Raw genomic sequence first — 26,505 nt, 5'->3', positions numbered from 1 at the left:
ATATATATATTGTAAGTGTATTGTATTGTAAGTGTATATGTGAGAAAGAATAATGTAACATAGTATGCATGTCTGAAATAAATTAAGAAAGAAGGAATCGTTATTGTCAGAATTTTCAGGGAAACCGCAGAAACAACAAGAATATTACAGAGGTTGGCTCATTTGCATATGCGCATAACGCTAGTCACATTTGTGACAAGTACAGATTTAGTCAAAGTACAGCAAAACACATTTGGTGCACAATGAGCTGTTATACAGCTAAAACCCAAGTTTCGTATTATATATTTCTTCGTCTTTATGACACACTTGCATATCACTATACCAGTGTATATATCATATACACTGCATGTCACAATATGACGATATGGTATTGGACTGATATTGACCTCAAAACTTGTTTTAGCTGCAAATCACTGTTGTCTTCCCCGTGAAGTGATAGCATCCTCTGTGGTAACCCTTTCGACTTGACTTGACATGCCTAAACTTGCTAATGACACGGCTTCACTGACAAAAGCAGGTACTAGTTCAGCCAAAGGGACAGCAGCCTACGCAGGGAAGACCAGAGTTCCCACTCCGGCTACTTGGTCCAGCTCCCCCCAGGCCTGTTGAGAGACATAGGCACTCCAGCTTGTCCTGTGTCTTTCCCAAGGGCCCCTTCCAAAACCTCATCTGGCTCATCTTTAGTAACATTCCCTACTTCTGATGGCGGTAAATCAGAAATTGTGAGCCCCGGTGACATGGTCGACATAAAAACACCACCCATACAGGTTTTCATTTACAGGTATTTCCGGAGTACACCCTGGGCCCGTTTTACAGTGAACCCACATATCAACTTCCAGAATGAAAGCATGCGCACTTAAACGCACCGCTTTGCCATGTATGATCTGCACATGTGTTTCTGATGAGTCAATATAGATCTGCATTTCAAATAAAGATAATGGGAAGCAGAGGAAGAGTGAATGAAAGGGAGATAGGCGGAGAGGAGGCGGAGTGTGCCATGCATAGGTAGAGGTGGGCCAGCGGGTACGGGGGGTGAGGGGTGGGGGGTAATACATTCTTTAGGACTGATGTAGGAGGGAAATTAAAAATATTCCCGGCTGCTTGGAGGGGGTCCAGGTTGGCGGATACACACACATACATACACACTCTCTCACACACACAATGCTTAGTCAGGAGCCTGGGTTGCTGATCCAGTAAGCGCTCACTCACGCTCAATTATGCTTCCTGTGATGTGTGTTCGACCCCCCCCCTCCCTTTTCACACAACCGCCCACCGCCGCCACCTTTCTGCCCCTCTAGCGACACCAACCTGTGAGAGCTAGCTGTCAAAGCACCGGGGATCAAACCTCCAATGAAAAGGCGGCTGTCACACAGCCAGGTGATGATTAATGGCTGATATTCTTGACCCGGAGAAGAAAGGGGAAGCAGAAAGGCCGCTACAGATGGGAGTTTTCAACTCATTACAAAAGCACTGTAACATATGTTTGAGGAGAACGGGCGTCCTCGCCTGCGTTTGTGCGGCCCGAACAACTGGACGGCAATTACCGTGTTAAGAGATGAAAGCCTCGCTGCGTTTGCAGGAGGCGGCTGTCAAGGTTTTCTTTGCTCCCGGGCAAATTAACAAATTAGATACAAGGGTGCATGCTATTCACCTGTGTCTCATTCTCACACACATGAGAGCAGAGGTTCTTCCCCCTCCACTCCCAAACACCCCCCCCCCGCCTCCCACACACATTGACAGTGAGAGTCTAGCCACTGGCGTCTGACCGAGCTCTGTGGTGGAAACCAAACACTGGCCTGTTTTGACTGGATGTGATCCTTGTTTCCGGGAGGAGCGCTGCCAGAGGTGGATTGATGCCGCTCACTCGCAAGAAAATGTTTACAGGAAAATACTCACAGTTGGAATTCTTCTCTTTTTTTGTTTTTCATCAGCGCGGTCGAGGCAAAGTGATGATTAACACACACGGCCACGGTTACAGCTGCTCAGGAACAGCTGTCCTACCACGAATTTAGGAGGGCTTTAGATCAAATGTCAAACAAAATGCTAAGACGCTGTCGATGAATAAAGGGTATATCTCTGCCAAATTTGAAATGTTGAAACGGTTGCAACATATCATGCATTTTCAGTCATCCACCTGTTGGTTAGCTAGCTTGCGGACAGGAGATCATTTGTTTTTATTGAGTGATGGGCATAAACTTTGACACATATTTAAATATGCTGACAATGTGGTACTGATCGTTGATTAATCATGTCTTCAAGTTGAGGCAAAATGAACATATCTGCCTGTAACCAGCAGGGGCGCTGTTGACTCTACTAGTTTATGTTTACAAAGTAAATATGAATTAAACTAAAATAAATATAATTATATTATTGTTGTTAGCATTAGTAGTAGTAGTAGTAGTAGTAGTATTAATTGTTAAGTATAACAATAAATAAATAATAACAATAATTAATTATTAATTAATTAATTACCAATTATTTAATTATTAATTGTTAATAATTATTGGTAATATTAATAATTATTAATAATTGATAATAATTATTAATAATTATTAATAATTAATAATTGAATGTTGATTTAAATTATTAGTTTGTAATATTTTGCACAATGTGTATATATGTGTATATTCACTCTTGGTTAGTGCACAGGCCTCACCGCTAGGACACCAAAGTTCGATTCCACCCTCGGCCATCTCTGTGTGGAGTTTGCATGTTCTCCCCGTGCATGCGTGGGTTTTCTCCGGGTACTCTGGTTTCCTCCCACATTCCAAAAACATGCTAGGTTAATTGGCCACTCCAAATTGTCCATAGGTATGAATGTGAGTGTGAATGGTTGTTTGTCTATATGTGCCCTGTGATTGGCTGGCGACCAGTCCAGAGTGTACCCCACCTCTTGCCCAAAGACAGCTGGGATAGGCTCCAGCACCCCCCAAAACCCTCATGAGGATAAGTGGTAGAAAATAAATGAATGAATAATAATGACGCAATTATTTTTATATACGTATATATACAACATTCTTATTTACAAGCAATAATTATAATAATTCATGTCATTATTTTTTTTAAATTTTCTATAAATCATAATTATTGATAATTATTAATCATGTGAGTGTAATAGTAAAAATGTGAAATAATAGTAAAAAATGTTTTATGAAATAAATGTAACAAAAAAATAACTATTAGTAGTTCTGCCCTGTCAAACAGATGGGTGGGTGAACGAGTATATTAAAATACTGCAAAGACACCATTTATTAACCCCAGTCTTCTGAATTATTACCCTTTACATTCTAATAGGCTCAGATAGTGCAGACAATTAGGAGCATTTAATGATGCTGACATGCAGTAAACCAGATATACAACCCCTTTCAGTGCACAATAGGAACAGTTAAGTGCATACTGCTTTATCCCTGCATGGATATGTTGAATCCATCAATAAAAAAAGCTTCCTTAGATTCTTTACACCAGTTGATTCCGAATCAAATCAATACGGAGGAAAGTAAAACCCGAGGATGGAACCAACAAAGGCATCGTAACAGGATGGAGGATGTAAAAGAGGGCGGGGCAGGATGTCGGGGCATCTTATAAAAGCTGTAGTGAACAGATACTGGTCATTAAGGGGTTTTGCTGCTGAATATTTCATACGACCTCTGATAATTCTGATCAATCAGATTGTGTTATTCTGATTGTGATTGTGTTAAGCATTGTCAGGATACTGACAGGGAAAGAAGTGTAAGAAAATGAGCCAAGAGGGGACAGGCTCATGAAGAGAAAGCATGGAGTGCCAACATGAAGACGGGGAGGGGGAGCGGTGACAGTGATCGAGAGCGAGTGGACTCCTGGGACGACAGCAAAGGCGAGTCCATCGATCCAGGAGAGAGAGCGGGCTCACATTTCACCTCCTCAGCAGTAAAGCCAGCGCCCTACCCTGGGAGTCTGGACAGGGTGACCTCCACGAAAAAAGCAAATGTGATCATCATTCGGGTGTTGGCATCAACATTTATACAAAGTCAGGCCGACAGCAGGGATTCTCTAATGGGCTCAACCTGGTCATTCATTGGTCTTTAAGTTACAAACCACTTTATTTAGCAAGTCATTTTTTTTGTTTGTTTTTTTTTTATTTTGATTTTTTTTTACACTTGTCATTTTTATTTTAAACATTTAAGTCATGTATATAGAATATATATAGATAGTATTATAGAAATAAGTATTATTTTAAGTCATTTTTATTTTTATATATTTGTATTATTTTCGGCGGCACAGCAGTCGAGTGGTTAGCGCGCAGACCTCACAGCTAGGAGACCAGGGTTCAATTCCACCCTCGGCCACCTCTGTGTGGAGTTTGCATGTTCTCCCCGTGCATGCGTGGGTTTTCTCCGGGTATTCCGGTTTCCTCCCACATTCCAAAAACATGCTAGGTTAATTAGGTATGAATGTGAGTGTGAATGGTTGTTTGTCTATATGTGCCGTGTGATTGGCTGGCGACCAGTCCAGGGTGTACCCCACCTCTCACCCGAAGACAGCTGGGATAGGCTCCAGCACCCCCGCGACCCTTGTGAGGAAAAGCGGTAGAAAATGAATGAATGAATGTATTATTTTCTACTTATTTAATTTACTATATTTAATTATATTTAAATATTTGTTTACACTTCAATTAAAGTCAAACCAAGCAAAAGTATTAATACACATAATTACATGCCAAAAGTACATTTTAGTGTCTGGAATGGGTAAATTGGATTATTATTATTACATTACATTATTTTGTATAGGAACATTTGCTTTGGTTAGAGTCTGTTTTGGTTTGAGTCGGACCTTCTTGGACAGATTGACGTTAACCAAGGCACCAGAGTATAAAGGTTTTATCATAGCTAGGGATGGGCATTTGATTATATTTACATTACCAATTCATTGGGAAAACGACTTTTTGAAATAATTTGAGCATGACGGTCTTTAGTGAGGAAAGTGAGAGTGAAACTAATTATTAATTATTTGACCACAAATAGTTTCAAAATCTGAGTTTGTTGTCCTTAGAGGTTCCACTGTAAAAACTATTATGGCAATGAAGGCTATCCCAGTCACGACACATTATTGCGGCTACACTGTGACCAACTTGGATGCCCCCCCCACACACACACATCCCTGAGGGGGAAGGGGACAGGGGACCCGCGTCTTGCCTCTCAAAGCCGTACACTGTCATCAGAGCAGGGCCAAACCATGTGACAGACGACCGAGCATGTGGCATCTCGCTGACCCCTGACCCAGAAACCTTTTTCCCGATCTAACCCCCCCCCTCCCCCACTGTGGCTAACGGGCGGACCAGAACCCTTTAGTGACCACAGACTACTGGGGCTCTTTTGTGCTAGTGGTCATTCACATCAGAGAAGGTCATGCGGGGGTCACATGAGGGACAGGTGAACTTCGACCTTCATGTGCGGGCCTTAGGTTGCGGTATTTGGACAGGGCGTGGAGGAGCACTGACAAGATTGAGACTCGTGGAGGAGATGACAGATCAGACAAGAGGAAGTAAAGAACATGGTGGAAAGAGGACCACACAGACAAGACACTTGACAACAAGAGTTGACTTTTTTTTTCAAGTTCTCCGACTTGGAGTAAGTTACTAAAAAGTATCCCAGACTGGATTTGGTCCAAAACATCCAGGCCTCTTTTCTATAGGTTCATTCACACACTCATACTTATATTGGCTGTGTCCCACTGAAACCAAGAATCAGCCATCTGACTGAGAATATTAAATGTCAAATAAAAACCATCACCTAATGGAGCATTCAGGAAGAGTAAACCCTACACTGCACGTACGAACACCCAAAGTCACCAATAATTATTCATGTTGTAATTGAATGGGAAGTAAAAAAAATAAAATAAAAAAAAAAGCTGAGCAGCATTTTCCTGGAGTCTGCCCAAAAAATTTTTCAGCGTCAGCGTCACTTTATGGCACACCTGACGAACATGACCACCCAGTGGGTCACTGACATTCACAGCAGTGGCGTGCTGCGATACCTTGCGAGCGCCATGACCAACAGGCGCAGGATTTAATGGAAGCAAACAGGAATTTCGACCCACTCCCATGCGTGGAATAGGAAATATAGCTCCCGACAAATGCTTTCTTCATCTTAGGACTGGGTTCCCCAGCCACCCGGCCGTGGGCGGGGCCATATGCAGACTTCCTAGGCCAATGAGGAGGATAAGAGGGAGACAGGAAAGAAAATGGTTTTGCACCCAACCACTTGTGTGTGGTGAGAAACAATTGATATTTTGCTTTGTTTTAAAAATCGTTTTTATAGTACTGGCGCTACCGTAACGGTCTGTCAGAGGTTTGATTGTGCACTCAAAAGATGGAGACCACTGTCTTAGTGTACATTAGGGCAACCAAAATGCACTAAGCATTGGAAATTAATACAGTAATCTCTTGTTTATTGTGGTTAACTTGTTCAAGACCCGACCCTGATAAGTGAATTTCCACCAGGAAGTATTCCTTATTCATAAATTGAATATTTTCAGTGAGCACATACAAAACCAGTTTAACATTAGAGACCTCTAGACAGCAAAATAACACCCCTATAGTAACCTTCACAATTGTTTTACATAATATAGTAGACATAACAACAGTAAATAAGACATAAATAAGAGTTACACGTTAGCATGGGGAGAGTGCCTTGTTTTTTTCTGGACAGCATACTTCCAATGGTACTCAAACATACTCCACATTATATTGAATATATTGAATGAGTCCTCTGAATGCCTAGTGTTTGTATTTTTGTTCATTTCATTAGTTTCATTTGTTCATTAGTTTTGACTCTGAAACCTTCGAATGACAAAGTTGCAAGGGTTGACTGTATGTGCATCGATAATGAGAATACACAGCTAAATATATAACCAAAACGGCTAAAACCAGTTCTGTTGGAAGCAATCCCTAAATCCTTCTATCATTGTCCGCTGCCGCCATGTAAACCAGGGGTCTCAAACTCAATTTACCTGGGGGCCACTGGAGCTAGGGTCTGGGCAAGGCTGGGCCGCATCAGGTTTAAAAAAAAAAAAAAAAACGCATTTATTAAAAACAGAAAAATATACAAACTTTTTCAGTGCTTTGGTTCCGATTTTCTACAATAAAAGCTCTGATAAAACATTCCACTGTTCTCAAATATCTTAATTTTTATTTTTATGCACAAAATAAGATGAAATATAAATAAACAAATCAAGAATAAAGAAAATCAATTAATCAGTAATAAATAAATATAATAATAATAATAATAAAACTGCAAATAATAAAAACTTAAGAAACCACATATAGTTGGTGGGTAGACAAATTATTTTTTTCAGATTAAAATTAACAAAGTATTATTAGAGCCCTGTAGACATGACAAAACACGACTATAGTCACATTTATACTCTTTTTATTTACAACATATTGCGCAACTGCAGGGTCTTGAGACACATGCTAACTCGCAAACTAGAGAGCTAGCGATCTACACGGTAGCCTTCAAGTTATTTCCTTTAAACTTAAATAGCCAAAAACATACCACTTCCACACGGATAGGGAGGATAACTATTAACAGTTATTTAACCTTTAACATGAACATTAACCAAACGTAATAATTTTTTCTGGGTACATGATACCATACAGCATCCATATCAAACTTGCGCGGCCGCACTAACATTAAACTTTCATATCAAGGAGGGGGCCTCAAACTAGTGTCCTGCGGGCCACATTTGGCCCGCGGGCCGCGTGTTTGAGACCCCTGATGTAAACAAATGTAAACAACAACAAAATTTCATGACTTTTACGTTAAAACCAACCCCAAAGTCCTGCTGACGTCGAATGTTCTTGTCAGAAAAGGCCCAAGCGCCCGACAGGGACGAGATGTCATGACCGATGTTTAGACTGCATCAGAGTTCCCCTCCTACAGCGCCAACCCTGAACTTCGGAACTGACACTGGCTGTAAAAACACAAAGTGCCTACAAACCTCACAGATGTCTCGTCCGCGGATCGGCCGCACAACTCCAGGGACGTTGTTACAGCAGTGCTAAACCAACACTGCGCTGGTCGCGGGTCAGCTAATAAACACAAAAGCAACGCAGTGGAATTCCAGCTCGTGTCAGACGCTGTTAATTGGCGGTTTATTTTTTGTTCGGGGGGCCTGAGGACTGGCGTGTGAGCTAAACGTACATTTATATAGCGCAGCGTAGCTTACAGTGGGTATCACATTCAATCCACTTTGGGCGTTAAGTGTCTTTTTTTGGAACATTGTTGCTGCAAGTCTGGGAATGTGCCACAGAGTGATTATGTAAAAGCTACCCGTTTAAAAAGGAGATGGAAAACTTATTTCACATATTTAGCGAATTTCTACACTGCATCAAATCGTTCTGATTTTAAGGGGGACCTATTTTGCTCCGCTAGAGTCCACAACACGACAATCAGCACAGAAAGCGATAAAGTTCTTCCAGAATCTGCACCTATTCATTAGTATTTCTTTGGATTTCGTGCTTACTGTGAAAACGATCCGATTTCTTGTGCCGCTACCTGATCGGCCAGCCGATGTATCGGTCGATCCTTATTTAAGACGCCTATTAATGGTAAGTAGCTTTAACATTTCTGCGTTTTCTAATTTTTTTGCAGTACTAAAAAAAAAAAAAAAAAATCCCTGTATGCACACTCTATAATGCTATACAGACAAGCGTCATTGCTCCATGACTTACACAAAATAAATAAATAAAACACAGTTAGGACACATAGAACATAGGATAAGTTGTTACTTACGGTTTGCTTAATGTTGAAAAGGTATCAGGCTTCACGAACAGACGTTCTTGTCGACTAGTCCAGCTGCATACTGGCCCATGTCCAGTTTTCTGGGTCAGAAAAGTGGAAAACAGATCATCAGTCCCCTTTAAAATATATTGCATCATTACCTGCGTATCTAAACTGGAATCGAATCATCCATCAAAAAGATTGACATCCCTTATGTCAGGGCATATATTATATATATATATTGTCCGAACATATATTTAACAGACAAACACACACTATTTAATACTTATAATTTTCCTTGAATTATTTGTCTAATTTTATCTGTAAAAGTGTTATACTATCATCTGTATGTTCTCGTGTCCCTTTTTTCAGGTGCACTTTAAACCATCAGACCACATCAAACTATGTCATTTAATTTTACAGTTTTGTTGTTTTTTTATACTAAATAAGACATCCGACTTGCAAGTCATGTTGCCAGTTTGGGTGTTAAAATTTGAAATACTTAGAAAGCAACTGGCGGGCCAGATTGACACATTTGGTGGCCCGCATGTGGCCCCCGGGTGGTAGTTTGCCCCACTCCTGCTTTATGTGGTCCATTGTGACCCTTGTCAGTAGCGCTGCACTTATCGGTAACGTAAGACACTTCATGTAAACGGGAAGGTTTGGGGGGGAAGGGGTTCTTCACACAACTATATTTGTGTCTATTTGTATGTGCCAATTGTGAGATATGCCAGCACGGTGCCCTTGAAAGGTGGGCCGGTCAAGGGCGTGAGTGTTTGAGCGTACAATGAAAGGATAAGTGTGTCGCCTGACTCTGGGAACTCTTACACCCCGAGCCCTTGACACAGTGAGTGTGTAACACAATGTACGTAGGAGCCTATAAAAAGACTTGTTGGAATGGAAGCGGAGCTGTCCTCCTTGTAGCGATAGCGAAGCAGATAATGATGAAACGCTCCTGTTGGACAGGAGACAAGGAGGGGGGGTGCCTATGGAACAGCGTGCTAATTATAGCAGCTGGAAATGTGCTATTCCCTATTCCCCATTCCCCAACACTGACTTCTGCACAATAGCCATGTGTATATTCACTCTGTTAGCGCGCAGGGCTCACAGCTAGGAGACCTGAGTTTGATTCCAACCTCGGCCATCTCTGTGTGGAGTTTGCATGTTCTCCCTGTGCATGCGTGGGTTTTCTCCGGGGACTCCGGTTTCCTCCCAAATACCAAAAACATGCTAGGTTAATTGGAGACTCCAAATTGTCCATAGGTATGAAATGAATGTGAGTGTGAATGGTTGTTTGTCTATATGTGCCCTGTGATTGGCTGGCGACCAGTCCAGGGTGTACCCCACCTCTCGCCCAAAGACAGCTGGGATAGGCTCCAGCACCCCGCGACCCTCGCAAGGATAAGCGATAGAAAATTAATGAATTAATGAATTTGGTGGGTACAGATTTTATTCAGGTGGATTCAATAGCCCGGAATTAACGGTAACAACTGCAAAATTCCCGTTTCCCGTGGTGCATTTTCTTGGGAGCTTGAGAGACAGAATGAAGTGCATGGAGTTGATTAATAAGCGATGTTATTAGCTCCGCTTTGCTTGGAATGAGGCACAGACTGTTTTCATCCACACAGAGCAAGAAGAGTCCAGCGTTTATGGAGCAAAATTAGTATTTTAGTAATCTAACGAGTGTGAATGGTTGTTTGTCTATATGTGCCCTGTGATTGGCTGGCGACAGGTCCAGGCTGTACACCAAATCTCGCCCGAAGACAGCTGGGATAGGCTCCAGCACCCCCCCGCGACCCTCGTGAGGATAAGCGTTAGAAAAAGAATAAATGATTGAATGAATATTCACGCTCATCCAAGCCATGGTAGCCAATTGCTAAATGGATGACAATTAGCATCATAACTCGACATACTGTTAATCCTATAATGAATTGGTTATTATGTCAACCTATAACAGTGTGGGGAAGTATTCTAATACCGCCACAGAAACCACAGCAATCAGGAATCAAAGCGACTGCAGAGTATCTGCATGTGCATGCATGTGCCGTGCAAATGTGTGAGCGTATGCAGAGGAAGCCAAAGATAAATGGAAGCAGAGTTGGGTGGAAACCACCTTTGTCGCTGCAGAAGCGAGTAAGACAGCACGTCTCTGAAGTGCCCGAGCGGAGAGAGGAAAGAGGCTCTTTCATTCCGCTTCTTCTCCTTGGAGCCCCTCATTCCGAGAGAGAGAGAGAGAGAGAGACCATCTGAAGCCCATTCCATGCCTCTCCTCCCCTCTTCTCCGTCACCCGCAAATATAACAGCGCCCCTTCTTCTTTTTTTTTTCCTGCTCCTAATTGTGCCCAGCCGTCAGCGAGAAGGAAGAGGTGAGGAGGCGGGATGAGAGAGGGGGCAACAGGAGGAAAAGGAATGGAGAAGAAAGGGAGGAATGAAAGATGGTTTGTTCAGGACGGCACGCTGACACATTCCTCTTATCTGCTGCCCAGCTCCTACCATATGCCCTTGGCCACCGGGTGTGGAGGTGGGGGGGTGGAAAGATGAGCTCTAAGTGTGTGTGAGTGTGTTAAGTGTATGCTAATATGTCTTTGGAGGACACCGTGCCATGTGTACTCTAAGAAAGACTCATTCAAGGTCAGCCATTAAATATGATCATTCCCATACCAAACGGGCCGTGACCCCGCAGCTCCAGCGCTCACCTACGGTGCCTCCGTCGCCTGTTGACCACACACACGACACCAGCCCGGCGTGATGAAGCTGGCAAGGCGCGTACGCCAACACCGCATGACACGGAGACGCCATCAATAGCCTCAGACAGTCCGGCAGCAGGAGCCATCATCATGCCTGGCTGCATAAATGAAAAAAAAAATACATTATAGCGTGATATTCCGTCTAAAATTATGAATGTCAAACACGGCTTTGATTGCTACTGTATTTTGGGGAAACGTTGGTGTTTGCCTAGGGTTGTGTTACAAGCCATAAGCCAGCAGAGGTTTGGATTTGTGTAGCTGAATAGTGACTTTAATGTATACATCCTGATAAAAGTGGCCGTAGGGGCAATGTGTGCGAGTTACTGGTCCCACATGTTCAACTCCCACTGAACCGTGCGTCCGATCGCACTGTTTATTGACTGAAAACTGACACCTTTAAGGGCTTCATTCATGCTAACACACGAGGTGGCGATTCAATAGCTCGCATATAGCATCATGATTTTGGCTCTGGGTGATTTTTAATAGGTTTTCTTTTTTTTCCCCCACCCGCTGCATTTGCCTTCACAGGAGCCCTTGTGCTTTATTTTTTCTTCAGGGCCCTCATTTCTCAACGGCACCTTCGGCTGAGGCCACACTGTGTGTACGCTTGCTTTAAATCACTGGGAGCGTCATGCACTTTGGTAGGCACTGACATATACGAGACTGGGAGAGCGGGGGGGTGTTTATTTAGCTAAACCGCAAGGAGAACGGGGGCATGCATTGGAAGATAGCTATAATTGGAGAGAAGCTGGTAATTTCTTAATTATTTTACTTAAATCATGAGTAGCGGAGCAGACATTTGAAAGCGCATGCAGAGGTAAATAAAGCTGCTGGATGCATTACCAATGCCGCCAGTAGATGGCAGTGTTGTGGAGCAAATGCACTTTTAAGTTGATTTTAGGCATTTGTTTGAATTTTCTGTACCGTCTATCCTCACGAGGGTCACGGGAGTATGCTGGAGCCTATCCCAGCACCCAGCACCCTGGACTTTGCCAGCCAATCACAGTGCACATCTAGACAAACAACCATTCACACTCACAATTTAGTCGCCAATTAACCTAGCATGTTTTTGGAATGTGGGAGGAAACCGGAGTACCCGGAGAACATACAGACTCAACACACAGAGGAATCAAACCCAGGTCCCCTAGCTGTGTGGCCTGCGCGCTAACCACTCGTCTACCACGCAGCCAAATTTGTAACAAGTTATCTTTATTTATGGATCAGTTTAGTACCAGCTAAATGCTTTAAGAGTTGTGTCTTGCATAATCAAGTTTTATTCAAACTCCCAGCAATACCCGCAATACACCACTAGGTAGCAGTGTCATACTAACATGGGGTGGCCCTTAGCACATTCTAAAAATAAATTAAAAATAAAGAAAAAGCAAAATCAACACAAATCAGCGATAAATTTATATGTATAAAGTCTAAATATTCAGAACAGGTTGTAATCTAAAGGGAAAAATTGTTACAAGAATAAATTCAGAATATGAAGAAAAATAAGGTCCCTTTTGTAGCATTGAGTTTAAATATTGGAAAAAACTATAAGCATTTTTAAGTCATAATTTGAGAAAGAAGCAAAACAAAATAAAGAATGGGAAAAATTTATATCGGAATAAAGTAAAAATATTATGGGAATAATATGACGAAATGAAAATGTATAAACATTTAACTTTTTAAGAAGACATTTTGAACATTTTAACAACTTTACCTTCATACTTAGTGACTATACAGTGGTTGGCTTTAGTGACACTAAAAACACACAAACAGTGGAAAAGCACATGTATGAGCGTGCTTTCTGTAACTCATGTTGTGAATATACAGCACACCCCCATCTGTATACTTCCGACCCATCACACACACACACACACACGTCGTGACAGAAAGGTGCGGTCCTTATCACTGTGACATTTCCATTTCGTGCACAGCCTTGGAGGTCTTACGCTGACGTCCATGTTTCCTGTGCCCCACACGGAGGTACACAGGCCACTTAACATTTAGCGACGGCAGATCAGGGCTAAATTCCTCCACTTCCTAACCCTTCTGGCCATGGGAAAAAAATTCTAATTAATCTTTGACTCAAGAGCGAATAATATATGAACTACTACTAGTACTTTTAGATGTATGAGGGTACATGCTGCTCGTTGAGAAGAGCGATACATGCTTTCAGGTCAGAGTCACAGTAAGAAAACCCACAACTTTTACACGTTTATGTTTCAATGCTGGCTGCACGAGTGGTAAGCGGGCAGGCCTCACAGCTGGAGACCTGAGTTCAATTCCACCCTCAGCCATCTCTGTGTGGAGTTTGCATGTTCTCCCCGTGCATGCGTGGGTTTTCCCCGGGGACTCCGGTTTCTGCCCACATTCCAAAAACATGCTAGTTTAATTGGCGACTCCAAATTGTCCATAGGTATGAATGTGAGAGTGAATGGTTGTTTGTCTATATGTGCCCTGTGATTGGCTGGCAACCAGTCCAGGGTGTACCCCGCCTCTCAACCGAAGACAACTGGGATAGTCTCCAGCACCCCCCGCGACCCTTGTGAGGATAAGCAGTAAAAAATGAATCAATGAATGTTTCAATGCTAATGTTTTTCCATCAAGCATTAGGTTTTCACACTTTAGCGACCCTTGAATGCACCACGGTTATGTACAACGGGACAGGAAACAAGCTCAAAAATGTTGGGGATCACTTTTTAACAATAAAAACAAAAGCCACGTGCCATACCAAAGTGAATTGAAGTATAATGCATGGAGAAAAGGGGGCTCAAGAGATTTGTATACCACAAAGAATCTCTTGTAGGTTAGACCCAAGCAAAGTCCTTAAGCTCAGTTCAAATGTTCAAATAATGTACGAAAACACACCAGTATATATTTAGAGGTATTTCCAATCTACTGTATATACATTTCAAACAGACATACACCCATGTGACCTTAATATAAGGAAGGCAACAATGTCCCCACTGTTTCTATGTCAAATGAATCACAATTCCTTGGTTTTGGAGGTTTTTGTACTGAGTGAGAATATGATTTGCTGACCTTTGGACTTGAACCTGTCAAACCATCAAATTAGTAGCCCACCATACGGGACGCAGTGAAAAGTAGTGGGCTTCTGTGCGTGACTGTATCTCACCTCTTCTTTAATGTAAACCAGATGTGACGGATGATGACTTTTCATGGACTGACCGAGGCTTTGCTGACCCGCGGGCATCGTGGCTGACTGCCCGGGGTCACCGTCGATGGAGGCCCCGCGTGCCGCCTTCGCACCACCGCCCGAGGGACGATCAGCTCCGGGCGCAAACACGGTGATTGATCATGCACCATGGCGGGCATGCTGGGATGAACACCTCCACGGAGGCCCGGGGAACTCCAGTGTGCACAGAGGGTACTTTGTGCCGTGGAAACACAAGCCATTGTCCGACCCGGCAGGGGGGCCATGAAGGTAGACTTCTTGCCTGTGTTGACATAACCTCGGCCGAGCTTTCGACTGCAGCGTGACCAACACAGTATTTCCGATTTCATATCCTGGCAAGCTAACAGGATTACAATCCATGTAACTTTATTTTTCTTGACTTGTAACACACAGTATAATCAACATAGCAGCCCGTAGAAAAAAAACAATGTTTCAATTATTTACGCTACTTGAACACACTTGTGATCTGTTAGCTAACTTATCAACTGTCATTATATCCCTACAAATGGTCTTACCCAATATTTTGATTCAATCAATATAATTATATTTTCCAAGCATTAAGACACTCCAAATCCTCCATTATTATTCTAATGGTATCATCCTGTCGCTAAATGGAGTAAAAGTTAACTAATTGTACTTATCAAAGCTGAAGTGTACGTGAACACCCCCCCTCGTATTCTCACAAATGGTCTCACCTAAAATTTAAATTGGTTGTATAAAACACGTCATCTGCTAACCTGCTATCTCATTTAACAAATGTATGTATGTTTTTTTAATTTAACTTGAATCTTAAATAGATATTGATTAATTGGTTGATCAATTAATTATATACCAAGTATTAAAACACCTATCATCCTGTTGTTTGCTAGCATGCTAACAAAATTAATTGATGTATTTTAAAGTTTAGCTAGTGTGCTTAATAAGCAGACATAAATATTAATTGTCAGCTTAATAGTTTAGTCTAAAATGTCTTATAGGCGGACCACATCCAGCACATGGTTGATTAAATACTTTATTAATAAATGATTGTCAGTGGTTTGGACTATATAGGGTGTAGATATATAGAGATTGGAGTGTTCCCATATGTGCATGTGTATCTAGAAACACTTGATATCTAACAGGGAAGATGATTCTGGAGCTGATCCAATCAACAAGAACTGTCAAAAGATGCTTTTCACAGGCCCAGCAGGAAGCAGAGCAACAGCAATGTCTGTGATGGTGACACTCCAGCCTGGCAGACATACAGGCGGGGTCGGGCCGGGCCGGTCCAGGCTGCGGCGCCTTGGCAGTGTGGAAGCGGTGTCGGCGGAGGAGGAAGATCACACACACAGTGGTAGGGAGGGCTCCTTTTGTCTAAAGATGGCTTTCATCTGAAAGGGGACCTTAATAGGCGTACGAGTGATCCTCCTTAGTTGGGTTTTAATTAATGAGCCATGGTTGAAGGCTGTAATGCACTTTAGCATGAACAGAGTATTGTGGGGATAACACTGTAAAAAGTGTTGTGGCTTGCAGGGGTTCATGCATTTAAACATGGTCAAGCCTGGCATTTGGATGGGTTGTTTTGTCTCAACTGCACAAATAAGCATATTTTAACATTAACTCTCTGGTAGTGTAAGCACAAAGTAATGCATAATCATCCTGACATAATGACACATAACAGAGTGCAGGATCCACAGACTGCAAGAAAAAGGTCCCATTAACTACAATTAATGGAGTTTGCAAGGCCAAGTTTGCCACCTTGTGGACACAGACTGGACCTGCAACCTAATGCCACATTTATCGGTCCTTGTTTGAGCGGTGTTAACAGGAAACATAGAAAAGATCTTTGCTACACATGAGGTGAATTATTTGTGCCATTAATAAGATGGATTTGTTATTCTAAAAGTGTAAACCCCAACCAGGAAACAGTTAAGGACAAACGGTAGTAGGACATCTTACAGCAAAGATCATTTTAATGGTCCCAAATATTCTGAACAACTAATACACTCATGTAAAAGGAAAAAACAAAGAAAATGAGAAGATATGACAAAATACATCACATCTAGAATTCCACTCAATCTTTAATCAAGACGGGATTACAAATTTCTCCAAAAAATCTGCAGTTTCAAAGGGCAAAAATGGTAAAACTAGCTCACCTACTGAGGTCTTAAAAACCTGTTCAAGTGTGACTGAAAACATCCTGAACATTTAAAGGCAGGTCATCTTTTTGTTGTCATTTACAAAAAACAAAGAACAGGAGAATGGTTTAAGCGAGACAAATAAGAGAAAGAAAATGAAATGAAGAAAGAAAACTGCTGGCTTTTTTTTTTTTTTTAATTCTCCCTCCTTTTGGGAGAAATGATGTCCGCTGAGGAACGACAACACTGATGACATCATCAAAGTACACCAAAGACAGCTCTCTTTGCCACGTGCTGCCTCCTGCCTGCTCCTGGATGCCAACTTAAACAGGACAAAGAGGAGAGGAAGAAAAGAACAAGTGGATTCTGGAGAGGTTATGAGGGGATGAGTGTGTGAGTCTGAATTGGCTGAACCATTTGGGCAATTGATGTCCTTCCCTGAGTGGAGGGGGGTCGGGGGTCAGTGGGGTTATGATCCAAGTCCACAATCTCTTGGGGGATTTCAGCCTGCAATATACATGTTTATTTTGTACGTTGTCATCTCCTCCAAGAGACCTTTGTGGTCATGTCCGAGACTGCTGAAGAACTCTTGTGCGACTGTTCCCACCCCCTTGACTTGACCTTCACCTTGTCTGTTCACCTCAAGACTTTTTCTGCCTTCTGGCCTCCTGATTGGCACTTGTTTGAATTGGGCTGGTCGGAGGAAGAGGAGGCTTTTTTCCAAATCTGTTCAAGTCCGTCTCCTCTTGTGACCACCAGCAGTGTGTGGCTTTCGTTCATTCCATGTGTTTACAAGTTTGATCATTCCCGTGTGAAGAAAGTCTGTTCAGAAACTGTCTGAGAGTGGAGCGCTACACCGACATAGTTGCGCGTCTTTAGGAGTTCAGTTTGGACTTTTTTGAAGGTGGCGGAGCATCGTCTTTACTCTCTCCTTCTTCCTCATCCTCCTCTTCCTCATCATCGTCGTCATCAGGATAGTCCACCAGTCCCACTAATCCTCCCTGCAGGAAAAGGTACACAGCTCTTATGTATGAAGTAAGGATCGGCCGATATATCGGGACAATATTTGCGTTTTTTCCTTGAATCGGTATCGGCCGATACACGCATGGATTCGCTGATATATTTTCCGCCGCATGATTTACAGTCAGGCATCACAACAAGGGCGCTTTTTCACAAGTAGAAGGATTAGCTTGCTTCTTACACCTTACCAAGCCCATCACATTTCACTGGGTGATTGCTAGGCATAACAGTTTAAGTCAACGAGAAAGCCCAAAAACATCACATACCAACGCAACAGACGAATAAAAGCACTCTCACTCCGAGCACACACTAACACAGACACACAGAAGGAAGTGGAGCAGCCGTGTCTGCTTATGAGAGGTCTTTAGCGTGCACGACACGAACTTTAATGATGAGAGAAATGTTTTATATATCATACAAAATTGTGTCAGTGTGATGTGTTTGTGTGTGTGGATGCGGGGGGGGGGTTGCGCGTCACGCTGCATCGATGTCATCGATGCTAGATAAATTTAAACTACGACAGAAATGTTTTGCACATGGTTGAATATTTACATTTCAATAAATATTTGTTTAAACATGAGACCTGTAATATTTATCATGGTCATTTTTTCATGTAAATTGAGGGAGCAAAAGCAGTATCGGCCACAAATATCGGCCCAAGCAAAATCGGCCATCGGCTAAGGGTGATGGAAAAAAATCGGCATCGGCCCCAAAAAAAAAACATATCGGTCAATCCCTAGTATAAAGTATAATTTTTTTTTAACCAATGCTGATAACTTAGCTTCTCATTTTTTTCATATCTTAGTTTTTTTTATTTTGATCTAGCTATAGTTTTTGCACACATAAATGTAAGACTCAAACATATTTGGATTTGACTATTTGTGCCTATTGATTAGTCCTCATCAAATATCATTCCAATACTACCACCATGTCACTACTATCAGGAGAACCAGAGTTAGAGTGAAAGAAGCCACCTGGCATGAAAAAGTGATCGCCTGAAATGCTCACCTGCACAGTACGGGTTACCTCGCCTCACGGGAGCATCGTATTTAAATCAGTATGACATCATAATTCTCACATACAAATCAACTGTACTGGCATCATTTACACACCTTTGTGGTTACTGCTGGGGTGGGAGGTGAGCTCCGTGTCCCTGAGCCAGGAGATTCAGGTGAACCGGGAGAACCAGGATTCAAGGAAGTGGATGAAGGAGGGCTTGACAGGCTGGTTTTGGTGGAGCCGGAAAAGGAGAGCTTGAAGCTGGGATTCTGCCTGCTTGACAAGCTTGACTTGCCCAGAACTTCTTTGTCGTCTGTGTCTTTCACTGCAAGCAGAGGGAGACCAAAGATGCTACTAAGAAACAGTTTACAAGACATGGCTCACCATTTCGTGCACTCAAGAATACGTCCAACTTCTGTGGTTATCAGACTCAAGTAATGCTCAAACTCTAAATGATGTTCCCCATGGGTAACAGTTCATTTGGTCAAAAATATTTTTGTCTGAAAATCGGTCAGTTTGTCTTTAGGAAACATTGCATTCACCCTCAGCCGTTATTATAAATATACATCCATTTTGTATGCCACTTATCCCCATTAGCGTTGCGAGTTTGCTGGAGCCTATCCCAGCTGAGCCGGTTGCCAGCCAATCGTAGGGGACATATAGACAAACCATTCACACTCACATCCATTTGGGGTTGCCAATTAACTTAACAACACATCAGCATACATTATTTCTGTGAAGTAATCGTGAACGCACCGCGACCTATGCCTAAACAATGTGAAGGCAAAATGCATGCGAGTGTAAACACTGCTTATCAATTACTGATGGAAAAAACAAAACAAAACACAAAAATAGAAACGTACATTTCTTCCTCTCCATGAACTTGCTTATAGGTTCCATGAGGTCCTCCTCATTCTTCATCTTGTCTGACGGACGTACTACAGCCTCGCCATCTTCAAGGTCTTCTTCATCCGTGTTGAACCACATCTCCTCTTCATCTTCCAGCGTCCGTGCGTCACGACGGAAGCGGTGGTTTCTCAGGATTGAGCGCATGCTATTGAGTAATAATAATGAAAAAATAATTACATTTTAGATGCTTTGCAAAACACAATAATATTGTTTTTCTGAGTGCAGGGTACTCAAACATGATAAAACACCAAGGTTATGCTGACAATATTGTATTTATGAAAATGGCATCCCGAGAGTGGTAAATAGACCCCTCACATACTTAACTCACTGGAATAACTCACCTGTCCAGTTTGGGGTTGTCTTGCCTCTCTCGTTGCTGTTCATACCGGAGCTTGAGCCCCTTGAAGGTCTGGACATAGTCCACGTCCTCTAGAGCCTTCCAGTAATTTTCTATTATATGAGCTGTGAGAGATTTCACATCCTCCTAGGAAAAATGGAAGAGAGGAAAGGGGAGGGGAGGATGTGGGGAATTGAAGTAAATGTATGGAAAGGCGAGAACAAGGGTAGTTTGGAGTGTAGGATAATGATGTGGATAAGATGGAAGAGTGGCGGGTATGCGTGTAGGAAAAATAAGAAACAGCAACAGAGGAGGGGGAGGGAGGTGAAGACCAAAAACATTAGTATGTATCAACAAGGCCACATTCTGGTGCATAAATGTTTGTTCATTAGCAATTTGATAGTACTGTACTTGATATAAACATTTATAAAAGAGTGTTACTGGCAAGTTGCACGTTCTCACATCAAGCAAATAAATGTGCTTTGATAGAAAAATACTCACCACACGGACATACTCAAACATTTCAATGATGGCCGAGTTCATGAGATTGTAGCGTGAGCCGTTCTTGAGAAAGGCCTTAACGACAGGTTCAAAGAGGAAGTTCCTCATTATGTAGCGGTTGTAGAATTCATCCTTCAGACCGATGATTCTTCGCATGAAGCGCAGAGCACCTAGCCACAGCGGAGGCAATATTGAGAACATGAAGGTGCGAACCACATTGGAGTCTGATTTTGCTGGAGCTCAAAACTCACATAGTGCCAGGAAAGCGTGCTGGGAGGCAGTGAGTACCAGTACCCTCCTGAGAATGTCCTTATTGATGATGTAGTTCTTGATGTGATATGTGTGATGCTCAACACAAAATGTCAGCAGCTCCAAAATTAGGGCTAACAACTGGGATGTCTGGAAATCATCTAAGAGTGATGACAAGGGCAATGGGGGAGTTGTTCAGCCGTTGATTTGAGACAAATAAGCACATGACTTGTTCACACATTGAATACCTTTGCTCGGCTTTTCCTCTGTGGTGTTGGCCAGTAGTGGAGCTGACAGGACATGCATACAGTGCTTGTAAAAGAAGCTGAGGAACTCTGTCTTTTCTGTTTTCTGGCAAAATAGCATACAAGACAACATGATATAACCAACTGCATATTAATCAATGTATTACTTGATGGCAACCACAGAAGACCCAAAACACACTGTATGTGTAGCACGCAAACTCACATTTGCGGTAGCGAGCATGTTTTCTGGGTCCACCAGAGTCCGGAGCAGACCCATCAGCTGTACTGCCCCCCCTAACTCTGGGTCTGTGTCGCAGATCATGTGTTCTATGATGAGGTTGATCAGGAGGATGTCCTAGGGGGGTAAAAAAAACACTAATAAATTTGTGTAGTCATAATTTCACACTTAAATATCAGATGGGTCATCCTCCCTTACTTTGCGGTACAATCTAATTTAATTAATAAATTATTGCTGTTTTGTGGTTGACTAAGGCGTAATATTGGTCAAAAAAATATTGAGGTCTTATGTTGTATTCTGCTCTCAAGGCATAAGTAATGCTCCATTGATGAGACATTACATTGCCTTAACAAATGCAGTCAGCCATGGCATGTCCCACATGACAAAGTGGGGGGAAAAAATATCCTATTCCATGTGGAAGTGGTAGGTTTTTGCTTTCTTAAGCCTTAAGTTTATGCTATGACATATGTTGGATGCTAACTATTTAGCTTAGTAGCATGCTATGCGTAAAGCAGCGGTGGTCTCATGTACATGCATCGACAAACAGTAAACAAACAGTAACAGCAGTGTAAAGTAGACTACAGGGTGTTATTTCATTTCTATGGGGCTCCAATAATGGTTAAAACCCTATTTAGATAGCTATAAAAAGTGACTTGTTGTAACTACAAATATATTGCATTTATTAATATTGAATCCAACTTTGCAGAAATGCACTTATTGTGGCCGGGTGTGGAACCAATTAACTGCAATAAAGGGACAACTGGATGACATATTAGGATACAGAAAAAAATGACGACGGTTCAACACTCTTGAAGTAGTATTAGGAATATGAGACATCACACAAGCTGTTGACTTATTTTTACACATGTATTGTTAAAAATATACTAAATATCCCCTGTACAATTAGTAAATGTTTTACATAAAATGTATTATTTCTAATTCCAGAGTAATTAGATTCCACTGTAATTCAGAGCAATTACACAGAGTACTCACGTCATCATTTTGCTGAGACTCCTGCATGACAAATTCTCGTACCATGGAGGGGTTGTACTCTACCAGATAAGAGAAGATATCTGTGGCGGCCCCTCGCACTTGGACATCATCCATTCCCTGTTTCACAAGCAAAGGTTGTATCAGTCACTGGACTGTAAAGTCCAGGATTAAAAAAACACTCATCTCTCGCCTTCTAACAAGAATTGCAGCTTAATAAAGAGGCAAAAGAGGAACAAACAGTAGTTATTTACATTACACAATCCCATTTAAAAAGGGATTGCAACACACACCCTGTACTCACCAATATGACCTCTAGTGCAGGTAGAATCCCCATGTTTGACAGTGTCTTGAAGAAGGCATCTCTGTTTTGAGGTTGTAATGTTTGTGAGAACGCGCAGAATTCCTTCAAGAAGTTAACCTACATGGGGAAAAGACATGTATGTTTTATATTTGACACATTTAGAGGTTTGAACAGTTTGGTTTTATTGAAAGGAAACAAGTGTTAATACCAGTTCATGTCTTTTGTCATCATCTGTAGCCTCGTCTGTTAGCTGTGCAAAAAGATCTGTCAGGAACTTCTCATCGTCCTGAAATCAAATAGGAAGGAAAATGTGAGCACCATGTAGCCATTAACCCAAAAATGCATTACATAACTATCTTGTTTTATACAAGCAAAATAGTTTTTCCTGTCGTTTGTTTAGAGTTTAGAAAAAGTAACATCGAGAAGTAATGCAATTTACATTTTGTCTGTTCTGTGACATTTCAAACTCTAATCTCGAGGAATACGAATTTTGTCCTCAAGACAACTTCATGCTAAGTGATGAGGAAAAATGGGGGTAAACTTCTGCAGGTCACCTCAGGCAACAGCACAAATGTTTCACTTTTCTTCTATCACGGCATGACAGGTTTACGCAACACCTCTTAGTCGCTATGGTGACAACTGCACACAATGTACAAAGGTCACATGATCATTGAAAAAAAAATCTAACAGCAGCACCAATCAGCTTGATAAAAATTCATTCTGGAGAACCAAACTATAATAGTCAGCATTGGATTAGTACTGTGAATATTCAGTATGATTTACATGTCTCTTATCTTTCAACCCACCTTTCACCTTTTCATGATTTAAAGAAAAACCCATACCTTTCAGAAGAAAAGCAGATTAATGTCACCAAGCTCACCTGAAGCATGCCTACAATTTCCACCTTGTTGAAGAAGATGAAGGAGTGCAGGGTGGACAGCATGTTCTCCTCAAAAACAGAGGGAGTTGGCAGTACCATGTCCTGAATGTACTGTACCCGGTAAGTCTGGTGTATTTTCTGACGCAGTTCAGGGTCTGAGATAGGGATCACTTCCTTAAAGCGGGCCGTCTTCGTAAGAAACTCACGGTGCCGCCGCGGTTGTGGGAGCGCCGGGTCGAACTCCAGACAACCAATGACGTCCATAATGCACTCGTCTGAGAACATGACCTCAAAAAGTGCGGTGCGATTGAGTAGAAAAATGCCTTTGATGATTTCGTACAGGTGGTGCAGTCCTTCCCGGTTCTCCAAGTCCTCGCACACGCGGAAAAGCTCGAGGAGTTTGCGGATGTAGCCCTCGTTTTCCACGGCTAGCGCCAGTTTCTCGCGCCGCAGCGGCGATGGGAGTGAGGACGCCACGAGCTCCGCCAAGTCCTCCAGGCGGCTCAGTTCACATGGAGGCAGCTCCAGACCGGGCGATGACATGTCATCAAAGCGCTCCTCTTCTAACTCGTCCACCACATCTTGAGTGATGTCCACTGACGGGTCCTTTCCTTGCACCTTGAGAATGTAGCCAAATCATTAGTGTTTACAATAGTACTTACAAAAGCACTATAAAAAGTAAATGTCATGTATTACTGTGTTATCATAAGCGGATACTCTCATCACTAACACTGAAAGTAACTTACTTTTGATGCAAGACTCTTATTGGTTCATATAACACACACAAACGATGAACAGCTCCATAACCGTCCTTTGTGTGAGAGCAGGACTGAACTAGCAATGTTCTCTCCATGCTAGCCAGGCAATGTTCACATGATGATGGGTACATCAACTCGTAATGCAGAAGCTACAATTTGCTGTATTTAGGTATGCTCAATACACTTAAAACATGTTAACTCAACTTATATTACATAGCAAATTTGCATGCAATTCCTCATTGCTCATAACAGTGATTAAAATGTTCTGCTGCTATAAAAAGAGCCTAGAGACGAGCTGAAATTTTCAGTTCATTTGGAGAAGTTCCACTCTGTTCATTTTGGTGAACAATCCAACCATGTCACAAATTGAGACAATGGCATTAAATTTTTTGCAGAACTAATCAAATAGGCAGAATATTTGAATCCAATGATTGACAAAAATGTAATCTTGCTGATTTAAGACACACGTAGAGGCCAACTTCTCCAATGTTGTGCATTTTATTATACAAGATACATGGATAACATTGTTCAAATAAACCAATATTATCATTCAACCGCTGCATAATGATAATCATTGGCAATATTTTGAGTTACGCTGTAATTCATGTCCTACACATGACAGCCAAAATAAACAAAGGTAGCAAACATAAGTAGAGGCGCATTCACCTGGCAAATTTTCTCCCAGATCTCATCGCAGCCGGCTTTCTCCTGGAAGCTGAGGGCCAGGTCATAGTTTTCAGCCTCTGACCACACAATGAGTGTATCCTGGCAAAGGACCAGCAAAAGAAATGTACATCAATACACGGTGTCTGGTTTATCAGCGTGGACACTGCACTTGAGATTTATAAAAAGCACTGACCTGCTGTTTCTGGTATGCTGTGTTTGTGTTTATTTTGGACTCCAGTAGTAGGGAACCTTGGCAGCAATACAGACAATACCAATGTTGGCCATTCGATGAAGGTGATCTCAATGTATACATCCAAGTGCAAGTATGTAAGCAAGGTGCATGTACTTACCGTCGCTCTCAGCCCGCACCAGAAGAGACGTGCCTTTCAGTCGGTCCACATAGCCCGACGAGACGTGTCCTGTTCCACGGTCGTCCCACTGTCTGTCCTCGTTGAGGGTATAGACTTTGACTCGTCGACGGGTGTCCGTCATCCTGACAGGTGTTTGCAACCGGTCCCCCCCAACACCCCTCCTGCCGAGCCTCGCTGGCTGTTACAGGGTGTCTGCTTCACCTTAGTAACGCCACAACTTCAAAAGCAGTCCAAATCGTTGCTATCTTGCGTCCGGGGTCAAGCTGACCAACACGCCTTCCTCCGTACGTCCAACCTGTTCAACCTCCTTCACTCTTAATATATTTACACTATATTATGTCGATGTGTTACCAACAAACTTCTAGCAGATGATCACGCACTACGGAAAGGCAGCTTGAAGACTAGCACAACATCAAAACATGGAAATGCACCACGCAGAGGGGACTGCGTTCACGCGACTGCTACACAAAACAATGTTGACATTAATTATGTCGCGTTAATGTGACAATAGTTTTACAATACTTTTATTCCCCCAAAACACTCTGCGCCGCTTAGTTGCGCTCTGGCGGACAACGTTAGCTAATAGCTGGGCTAACGCGTTGACTTGCCCCCATGTAAGCCAAACACCAGCGTTTCGTATGTTAACCGCGTTAATGCGAAATAACCACAGCTACATAACAAAAACATTATTTCACAATTGCGGACAGTACTGAGCGTTTTTAATCCAGAACAATGTTTGTAAATGTCACTCAATAATACGCCAGCTAGCTTAGCGTTAGCCGCTATATCTTCCCAAACTGTTCCGCCATGTTCTGGCTCGGGGCCGCGGAGAGAAAACTCTCTCCATACTGGTAGGCATACATTCCGAAAATAATGCAAACCAACAAGACCGTAATCGGAAAATTAGTTCGAGCGTTTGCTTTACACCATAATGCTATTTGTCATTCATTCCCGATGTCTTGCTCGGTTATTTGCTAACAGTCCCCCGTGAGTATTCAGCCATCTTGGGCCCCAACAGTCTGTACGGGGTTTCCAGCACAGCAACAACAGGGCAGCCCGCCACATTTAAAGAGACAGTGCGTGACGGAAGTGACTTTATTACGTGTACTGTGCTGCCTTTTCAGTAATCATTTCATAATGACGTAGTAGATATGTAATGTTCATGCTAATAAATGCTTATGTCATTATAAACTTTCCATCAGGGATTAAAATTAGAAAACAAAAGCAT

General features: G+C 42.3%; 1 protein-coding gene and 1 long non-coding RNA gene across 3 annotated transcripts in view; both read right to left on the bottom strand.

Moving 5' to 3' along the window:
- The window catches only part of LOC131107541 (uncharacterized), a 65,518-nt gene extending 50,406 nt beyond the window's left edge, over window positions 1-15,112 (bottom strand). Inside the window, exons 1-3 of the long non-coding RNA XR_009120269.1 lie at window positions 14,634-15,112; window positions 11,456-11,604; window positions 8,772-8,860 (exon numbers count right to left, since the gene is read on the bottom strand). This is a non-coding gene — a long non-coding RNA (uncharacterized LOC131107541). The remainder of the gene's footprint in view (window positions 1-8,771; window positions 8,861-11,455; window positions 11,605-14,633) is intronic.
- A 1,509-nt stretch (window positions 15,113-16,621) lies between these two features.
- Window positions 16,622-26,308, bottom strand: smek1 (SMEK homolog 1, suppressor of mek1 (Dictyostelium)). 2 transcript variants are annotated; one of them, XM_058056264.1, is made up of 15 exons: window positions 25,257-26,308; window positions 25,100-25,155; window positions 24,907-25,005; window positions 23,483-24,100; window positions 22,811-22,888; window positions 22,603-22,719; window positions 22,302-22,418; window positions 21,294-21,425; window positions 21,074-21,176; window positions 20,828-20,986; window positions 20,577-20,746; window positions 20,080-20,222; window positions 19,693-19,883; window positions 18,943-19,154; window positions 16,622-17,811 (listed from the first exon to the last, which is right to left on the bottom strand). In XM_058056264.1, the coding sequence occupies exons 1-15, from the start codon at window positions 25,396-25,398 to the stop codon at window positions 17,686-17,688; spliced, it is 2,463 nt and encodes an 820-aa protein (XP_057912247.1). In that variant the 5' UTR covers window positions 25,399-26,308; the 3' UTR covers window positions 16,622-17,685. The 2 variants fall into 2 exon arrangements, with proteins under 2 accessions (XP_057912247.1, XP_057912248.1); XM_058056265.1 differs by having other exon boundaries at window positions 20,080-20,219.
- Between the last annotated feature and the right edge of the window lie 197 nt (window positions 26,309-26,505).

Source organism: Doryrhamphus excisus, chromosome 19 (genome assembly GCF_030265055.1).
Source record: "Doryrhamphus excisus isolate RoL2022-K1 chromosome 19, RoL_Dexc_1.0, whole genome shotgun sequence".
In the NCBI taxonomy this organism is placed as follows: Eukaryota; Metazoa; Chordata; class Actinopteri; order Syngnathiformes; family Syngnathidae; genus Doryrhamphus; species Doryrhamphus excisus.
The sequence above is the reverse complement of the archived record's forward strand: the minus strand, read 5'-3'. Positions and strand labels throughout refer to the sequence as shown.